Here is a 9,512-nt window from a genome sequence, read left to right as displayed (position 1 = left end):
AAGGCCTACAGCCTAGTGTTTATAACTTTCTCTCTGACTTTTTCTTTTAAATGTAAATCTCAAATTAAGTTTTCCTAAGAAACACTTTAAACTGAATTGTTAAGGCATTGAAACTAATTATGTTATTATGGCTTCTTATAATGCGATTACAGAGCTTGATCCCAGTGATTGTCTCTTTAAGAAGCAGTGAGAGTAAGGAGGTGGTGCGGTTTCACACCCCGGGGTGGGAAACATAGGCGGGGACAGCAACCGCTGACTGACAGCTGCTCGAAGGCTCTCCAACTCACCGTTGCACGGAGAACCGGTAACGGCCAATGAGGTTAGGACTTGACCCGCCCATCAAATCGCAACAGCCAATTGTGGCAAGTCATGGGAGGACCCTGGAATCGCTGTTGTGCATCCAACGTGGGACTACGGAACGATCACCCAGGAAAAAAAGGAAAAGTAACTCAAGAAAGGAAAAAACTCATGGTGGTGGTACACCGTCGGAAGGAGGGGGGGCTCTATTTTGATATTAATCAGATCGTCGAGATTTTGTGACCGCAGACTGCACCTGATAAGCTGTCGGCTGAGTTCTTCTTGAACGGACTGTGTGTTTCAAAGTTGGATTTATTCGACTACAGCGGAGAAGTGCTGGTGAGATTTGGACGATATCAGCGCTCAGCTTGAGAGACCGACGCTGGAGTTTTCGGCACCGTTCCTGCGGGTGTTAACTTAACTTAATTTGCTACATCTTCACTTTGTAGTGGACATTGTATTACACAGTCGGAAGTCACAGTGTAGCCGTTCTGCTAAGTTTGAAACATTGTGACTGCTGCTCCTCCGATCAACAGTTATTTTGAGAGTTATGCGAGCGCACTCTGTCCGTTAACGTTTTTGCTGTTGCTTGTTTCAAACATGTCACCAAAGGCAAATATCCTATCGAGAAAGTAGTTGTTTGGTTGATGTTGTTTTTTTGTGTTTATTTTATATTTTCTTAGCATTTTATGAACGTACTCCTTAAACTCAAGTTTGCGTTCAGTGAGACATACAAGTTCACTGTAGCAGTTTAATCTGTGAATCACTTTTGATTTTTTTAGCCCGCGTCGGACACCAGAGGAGAAAGTTGGACTGGGAACTTGTGTCCTAAAAGGCTGTTACTGGGATTGACAACGTTTTACCGCATCACGTGTCTTTGTGCTAGCCTCTGCAGCACAAGAAGCCAATTAATGTACTATAAAAAGCATTCAGTCTCCCCGAAGATACATTAATATTCCAGTTTGTGGGGACGAGGAGAGAGCTCAGCGGCCGCGCTATTAAAACTGGATACAAAATGGCGGCGTCCCTGGGACGATTTGGTTATGTTTCTCGTTGCGTTTTTTATTTAATTTTGTCGGTCGAAGTGTTTATCAGTTATGGTTTGAGTTCAGACCTGACGTGTGCCCAGAACTGTACCTGCAACGGAGATTCAGTGGACTGTAGTAACCTGGAGCTGACGGCTACGCCTCTGGACCTTCCAGTCCGGACTGTTTCCTTGTAAGTAAAGCGCCTATTTATTGAGCAGTCCGTAACGGGGTAACAATGGTTCTAAAGTAAAAATGTGAGTGCGTAATATAAACTTTTTTTGTCAAAGACACAGATACATTGCCACAAAGCAGTGGACCCCTGTTGAGACGAGATTTCTCTTAAGGAATCCCATCTTAGAAGATTGCAGTGGTTGTGATTTGTTGCATAATTGACTTTTAAGTATAACTGGGAGAGTGTAAGCCCACAGGTCTGAAGTTTATTACTTCTCAATAACAGCAACTTTGCGTGAGTTAGTTTTAGGAGTAAAATTAAACTTAAAATATTTTTGCTGGGCACCCACTGTTACCCCAGTAAAGTCCCCTGGAGGTCCCTGCACCCCATTCTGAAAACTAATGGAACAACACACCAGCACCATTTGCTCAGACAGTCCGGACACATCACGTTGTAACTTGATTAGGATTGTTAATGCAATGCAATAACTCATCTTTCACAACAGGAAAAATGATTTCTTAATCGAGTTTGACTGTAGGCATAAATGTAGTATTCTTTGTCAACTTATTCAATGACACATTCCTTTTTCAGCTTATGAAATCAACATTGTCATGCATTTACAACAATGTAATAGGTGTAATGATAACTAATACACAAAAACTGAGCATTCTGTTAGTGGACATAAGGTATTTTGGGGTAAAATCCAAAAAGACTTAAAATTAAAAAAGGTGTCCTGTTGATCTGAAAATTCTTCTCAAAGTGTCAGACTCGAATTATCCCTGAACACTTTCCTATATTGATCAAATCCCTAGTGTTTTACCTTAAAATTATATTAACGTCCACAAATATTTCAGATTAATATATTTATCATCTTTAGCAGTCAGTTCATTTTGAGATTTTTCATAGCTTTTAAATGCTAGTGGACATGCATATTTTTGTGTCTTAAAATGTATTCATGTTTCAAATGTTAGAATGAACAAATGGTCCTCTCTGGGTCAGTAAACAAATAAACCCAAACATGTCATAAGAAAATAAATCTATGCTTTATTCAGTCAGATTTATGACGGGTATTACCAAAATTTGTGTTTCTGCATTTATAGCCATAGTTCAGAAATCAAATTTCTTGTTAATGAAGCATTGGTTCCACAGGATAAGACTGACAAAAGAAACCCTGTCTGCAGATCATTTAGGAAATGAGCCAATTTGGGACATATTTTATGGAACATCCTTCAATGTTAAGTGAACTTAAGCACTTAACAAGCAATGACACAATTTATGTACAGACAACTGCACTCTTTGTCCTCCTAATCAACATTTTGGCTCCCACCTATATTATAACCGATGTGAATTCTTTTTGAATCCTCAATGACAATTGGGAATCTTCAGCACTTGTTTTGTGTGTGTTGCTGGGAACGTGGGGTTAAAGACCAAATACTTCTCTGGCTCCCAGGTTCCTGTGTTAGGCAGTTTATCTTCCCCTGGGAAGTAAGGAATGTAACTTTTAAAAAGTCCTCTAAAATCATGAATAACAGCACTTGTGCCTGGGTAGACTCATTGCCCTGAAGCACCACTTAGCCAAGTTCAAGTGCAGACGCTGTTTATCATGCAAGTACACAGACACACACTGCTCCTCCTGTCCTCGTGGACAAAGGACAACTACTGTGGGACAAATGTCCAATGTGAAACAGCTGCTCTAAACCTTTTGGTTTCTGTAAAGATAGGGTCCTGTGCGAGCCCTGTCCCACTATAAGTCTACTTCTGTTATCTTTGCCAAACCTTATCGGTCAAGATTTAAGGACCTGCAATCTTGTTGTTTTCAAAGGGAATGGCTTTATGGCATTGGATTATCTTTTGAAACACCTAGGTTGCATATTTCCACACCACTTGAGATAGTCACATTATGTTGGCAGGTAACTCAAAGGGAACCAGCTCTGTTCCTCCGGGGTTTGTAAATGAGCCAGATTAACACATGATTACTGTAAACCCAAAGAGACAAGTATGGACAATTTCACTTGTGGCGTATTGTGATCCCATTATAAGGTACCATACGCCAAGTTCTGTCCACTTGAGTGGATGAAATTACTTTTTGTGTTGTGGGTTGAAAGTTATTTTAGTTTCTGAGTGCTTCCTGTGCACAAGAATGTGTGTGTGCTGCCTGTGGGTGTAATGTTATTCTCAGGCAAAAAGGGGGACTAGTTGAAAATGACAAGCTGATATAGCAAAAGTTGTAGTAAAATGGAACAATATTGGCGTTATCCTCATAATAGAGCTGACCGAGGGTTTCAGTTTGCTGTGCCTTGGTCTTAAACAAAGTGCAGTTTGTCTATCTCTACCATCAGGCATCAAGTGAAATCAGTGTGGAATCAACTGTTATGTTTACCCCAGGGAGGAGGTAGCAGCAGCAGCAGTAGTGTCAGGGAGGACAGTATTCACCTAAACCACTCTTCGTCTCTCTCTCTTCTACATAATACAGATATAAAGCTCAAAAGAAAATCTCAATAACCTGAACATGTGTGACTGAAATTGTTAATAAACAAGATCCCCCCCCCAATTAGTTGTACCTAAATGCATGCTTTGCACAACTACTGGCAGGTGTTTAACGTCCTCTGTGTTGTCTTTAGCTGTTTATAGAATTTTGGTAGCTCAAGCGGAGAGGATAAATCCAGCTTAAAACCAATGGAGATTTCCCACCCTTTTGTGTGAGTGAAAAAGGATTGCACTGTCATGTATTCGCTGCAGTTATCTTTTTACAGGCTCTGGAATTGGGATTACAGTAATGAACACAGCAGTGGTACCTCAGGGCCTGCATTTAACCATGGCTTACAGAGGGAAATAGTTCTTGAAGGGAAAATTTACCACCTTTTATTTGGACATCCAATCAGTGCTGATGGTATACTTAGGGCCTGTCCACACTTCTTCTTCTCTGTTGGTGTATTTCTGTGGCAGTTACAGCGCCACATCCAGGCCTGACATGGGAATTACAACGTTTTTAGTCGGTTTCACTGGTTTCATGTGGACGCAGATATTTCTTGAGCCGAGTTCGTGTGGACGGAAAACCTTTTAAGAACGATGGAGAAAAAAAAGGTTGTTTTCGATCGTGTGGACGACTTAGTCCATTAAATAAATACATTTCCTCAGTGTGTGCGATATTGACACAGAAAGCCTATCTCTCCTACTGGCAGTAGCCCGCAATTCCTCCATATACAGTACCAGTACCAGACTAAAAATATACACATTGTCTAAATTCAAGCTTCCCTTTTTCACCAAACGTAGACCTGTAAAACACACTATATAAACACAATACACAATACAAGTCAAGTTAGTTATTCTTTCTACTGTTCCAACGGTTTATTCATTTTAACCCAGGTCTCTCAACGTGTGCTTTGTATTCAGATAAACTGTGTTTGGCCTGTTTCCGCCTCAGAGATACGCCAAAAATCCGACAGATGATGTGAAACGCGTCAGGATCCAAGAAAAACAGCCCACATCGGAGGGCAGTTTGAGCAAAGGCTCCACCAGTCGGGTGTTTGCTCAGTTTCTGGAGAGGGTCCCCAAACTATATCCTCTCTGCTGCAGCAGTAGCCACCTCAGTTAGGCTGAATATCTGCATTAGCCAAAACCCTGTAAAATGTAGAATGTAAAAAAATCCTTGTCCATAACATCCTCTGCACTGCATATTTTGAGAGATGTATTTTGCTGTTCGATACATACAGTAGTTTGCAAGTAAGCAAAGAGAAGAACCACCGACAAACAATAAAAACAAACCAAAATTCCCTTTTACATTCATGCCTAATCATGCATTAACAGTCATGACATAGTAGTTCTGTGCCAATATCATTCCTATGCTCTCTGGGCAACCCACAACTTTATAACTACAAGGCACTATGATTCTTCTCAAATACATAGTATTGGACTATCATTATGCACTTGCGCCTCTTGCTCTGAGGTAGCACTGTTTTAGTCACCTTCAAAGCACTTTAGGAAGTAATTCTGGGAACCTTGATGAATATATGTCATGGGGAGATAGCTGGCCAGGGGGTAGGTGTTGGCAGTTTATCCATCAGTATCACTCCCAGTAGTCATGTCGCTGTAAGTGAAGAAACAATCCTGCCTCCCACTTGTGAAAATAGTCAATTTCAGGAGGCTGATTGCAAATGTCCCCTGTGGCCTTGATGAGGAATCAAGGAAACAAACATGTTGGCACATTCTGGCAGAGCTGACAGAGCTAACAAGGAGGGATGGTGAGGAACTAAGGACTTTTGGGTGTGATTGATTAGGTGTGGAACTTACAAGCAGTAATTTACTAGTGTAGGGAAGTTTGGGGTCCCCTGCTAGAGCTGCTGCCCCCGCGACCCGACCCCGGATTAGCGGTTAAAGATGAGATGAGATGAGATGAGATTAGGAACATATTGCGCTATTATTGAATTAATAATGCATTGCAAGAAAACCGTGTCAATTATTTATTTTTATGTCCCATTCTCGTGATTGACCACACAGGTTTTCAGGGTAAACAATTCAGTATAACGGGCTGATGTCACATCTTTAAATCCTCTGCAGTCATGAATTTATTTGTCAAACATATCCTGCTGTTTTACATCAGTGCTTCTAACTTTTGACAAATTGACCACCAGTCTCAGATGTCTGTCCATTGTTTCTGATTGATGCGTATCATAATAACATTCGAAGCAAGTTTGCTCTCACACAGTCACATATTCCCTCTCAGGAGTGGTACCTTATCTTATTTGCAGCCATGGTAATGTGTATAAAAACCATTTTTGCCCACAATGCCACCAGCGTAATGGGATTTTGCAAGTAAACAAAAGCATGAACATTACTGATTTTTGCTGGCTGATATTGCTGTGTTTGGAGATAAAGCAGATACATGGTGTCTGTTTTCTGTGTTTCAGCTTGTGAGATCGTAAAATCCTTTTTTTTTTATTGTTAGCGGAAGTTGATGTTTTTTGGGGGGGTTTGTCCAGTTTTTCATTAAGAAATAGGTCTGTGCTGGCCATAATGCTTGGTGTACACCCAACTTTCTAATGTGACTCACCCCCAAGCCGTACCCTTAAACCTCACAGTACAGCCCTAATGGTAAACACCACCCCAATAGTTGGTTTTGGTTTCTGCCCTCAGGAAATGGTTTTGTGTTGGTGGTTTCCTGACAGGGACTGGGAGCTTAGCTGGCTGGTTGTGTATTGGTGGGCAGAGGGTGTGGCTTTAGATAACCTGGCCTGTGGGGGAATATGAGGGGAGGTGGGTGTAAATTTTCCGCCCACTGCATGGAAGTGTTTTGTCAATGTCACAGGCTGCTCCTGCAGCTGCCTTCGGGCTTGTTCCACTAGTTGGTGAAAGTCCTGTCGGTGGTCAGAAACCTCAACCACTGTCACACATGTTATAACACATTGAGAAAACCCAGAGGAAATGAAACTACAAGACCATCTGCTTGTATGTCACATACTATCAGACACAACTCCTTTTTACTTTTAAGTAGTGTTTTACTCTATCTGACCTATTTTAATAATCATGTAAAAATAATTTGCCGCAGCAGGACTATCATTCCTCTTGGTACAGTGTTTCTCTCATTGCCATTTCTATTTCTATGAACACTAAACTGAAATACTTCTTCACTTGCTCAAACAGGTGAACATTTCAGCATTTGGGGCAGATATGCCGCAACAGCAGCAGCACTCTGCAGGGTCCGGCCTCTTGTGGTTTCTAGGGCATTTCACGCTACTCAGCCTTGTAATCTTGTGGTATTGGGAGTGATTATACCAAGTTTGTTTATTGTCATTGTTTCCCTAGCCTTGTGACTCGCATGTCCTCTTGTGGATATTATAAAGTCAAACTTGAGCGCTTAGAAGGTTTTAGGATAATATTATCATTGGCACAGATTTTTATCAGCTGCTCTTTTTCATGCCTTATCAGGATGTTTGGTGGTAAGATAGATAGTAGAAGTACACAGAGTTCCTATATGGAAATTTAAAGCAAGCATAAATCTATTTTTATCGTACATGATCCTCTTTTAACCGACAGAGATTATTCATGCAAAAATATTAGCTGTGAACAAATTAGGAAGGAACATCTAAGGTTGAGCCCCTACTCTAATAACAACAGATAAAAGCTGACATTAACATGAAGATATCGAGTGAGCTCATGGCCTTGTCACCGGCTTTAATGACAATCAAACAGCTGCTGCCACAAGTCATTCTGAAGGAATCCAGTCAACAGAATAGATGGCCCTTTTGTGAAGACACTTTAGGGCGCCAAGTTTTTTTTTTCCTCCACCTTTCTCTCTCCCCTGAAGTCGGTCTCCACAAAGTGGGCTTGATCGATGAATCATCTGTGAATTCTCTACATCTGGTAAGAGTTTGGAAATCTGGAGAAGATGTTAGAGAAAAAAAGGCATGACTTGGCCAGAGAGGGAGAGGTACTGTGCAAGTGAAGCAGCTTCTCCCCAGAAAACAGGCAGAAACCGGCAGAAAAGTGAGTGGAGCTTTGAGAGCTAAGTTAGGCCAAGATTTTTTAGTCTATCTGGTACTGTAGAAAGGAAAGGGGCATCAGAACTTCGCTGTCTAGATGGCCACATATTCACATGTACTTGGAGTCCACTATTTAGGCACTTATTTCACCACTGGCTGAAGTGTAATTATTGCAGCATTTTGCTCTCCTAGTATAATAAACAATAATCGGGTAAAAATTGACTAATGATCCTGTCTTTTTCTTTGCTTTGAAGTTGAGAGCGCGAGGTCAGCTGTCTACACAGTACTAAAACAATAGCCCTAAAGAGACATACAGTATTTATGTTATTTTTTCATTAATTGAGGACGCTCATTTCCTTTTACTCATAATAGTCTGGCGCCATTTGTTACAAATTACATTGTTATTATCATGCTACAATCGTGTGTGTGTGTGTGTGTGTGTGTGTGTGTGTGTGTGTGTGTGTGTGTGTGTGTGTGTGTGTGTGTGTGTGTGTGTGTGTGTGTGTGTGTGTGTGTGTGTGTGTGTGTGTGTGTGTGTGTGTGTGTGTGTGTGTGTGTGTGTGTGTGTGTGTGTGTGTGTGTGTGTGTGGTGTGTGTGTGTGTGTGTGTGTGTGTGTGTGTGTGTGTTGTGTGTGTGTGTGTGTGTGTGTGTGTGTGTGTGTGTGTGTGTGTGTGTGTTGTGTGTGTGTGTTGTGTGTGTGTGTGTGTGTGTAATGCGGTGCCTCGGTGGCTAATGCAAACCCTTTTCCCAACCTCCTCCCCCGGTTGTTTTGAGTGTTTCGCTCCATCCATGCATCATCCACAAACCAGCAGCATGAAGAGTGGCGGTGCACATGGCCCCAGATGTGGCCCGTCTCCCTGCCTCGGAAACTTCAGAAAGAGTCACCGCTCCCAGCCTCACTGATTTCAAAGGCTGCTGGAACAGCTCCTTTTGAGTTGTGTGTGGGGGCGGTGGGAATCTGTAATGCAAATGGTGACATATGCTGATTCCATCGGTTTCTCTAATCCTGCACCTAAGTTTCCTCACCCCTTTACTCAGGTTTTAGCTCATCACATTTAGGATTATTATTATTGCAGATCGTGTCTCTCTGCTTTTGCTTTTAAACTTGTCAGAGATGATAAGATATTGCCAGTTTCCTTCCTCTGTTTAACTGGTGTGTAAAAGGTTGCCTAAACTAGCTTTGTGTGCACTCTCACTGCAGTTGCCTGGCTATAAACCGGTCCTTAATGATAGGAAGAGGTAGTGTGTGTGTGTGTGTGTGTGTAGTTGTGATGTGTGTGTGTGTGTGTGTGTGTGTGTGTGTGTGTGTGTGTGTGTGTGTGTGTGTGTGTGTGTGTGTGTGTGTGTGTGTGTGTGTGTGTGTGTGTGTGTGTGTGTGCGTGTGCCGTGTGTGTGCCGTGTGTGTGCCGTGTGTGTGCCGTGTGTGTGTGTGTGTGTGTGTGTGTGCCACGTGCGTGCGTTGCTACGTGCGTGTAAGCTCTGTGACACACACTTGTTTTACGATGCCCTGAAATCGACCACATTAAAGGGCCTTT

The 9,512-nt window shown here is 42.0% G+C and overlaps 1 protein-coding gene across 2 annotated transcripts in view; it reads left to right on the top strand.

The window, feature by feature from the left end:
- Positions 1–465: 465 nt before the first annotated feature.
- The window catches only part of lrig1 (leucine-rich repeats and immunoglobulin-like domains 1), a 43,323-nt gene continuing 34,276 nt past the window's right edge, over positions 466–9,512 (top strand). For both annotated transcript variants that reach the window (XM_083939228.1, XM_083939227.1), the window contains exon 1: positions 466–1,515. In XM_083939228.1, the coding sequence (XP_083795354.1) occupies positions 1,313–1,515 (203 nt within the window). In that variant the 5' untranslated portion in view covers positions 466–1,312. The remainder of the gene's footprint in view (positions 1,516–9,512) is intronic.

Source organism: Echiichthys vipera (assembly GCF_963691815.1).
Source record: "Echiichthys vipera genome assembly, chromosome: X".
Classification (NCBI taxonomy): Eukaryota; Metazoa; Chordata; class Actinopteri; order Perciformes; family Trachinidae; genus Echiichthys; species Echiichthys vipera.
Note: the sequence above shows the minus strand (reverse complement) of the source record. Positions and strands in the feature narration are given on the sequence as shown.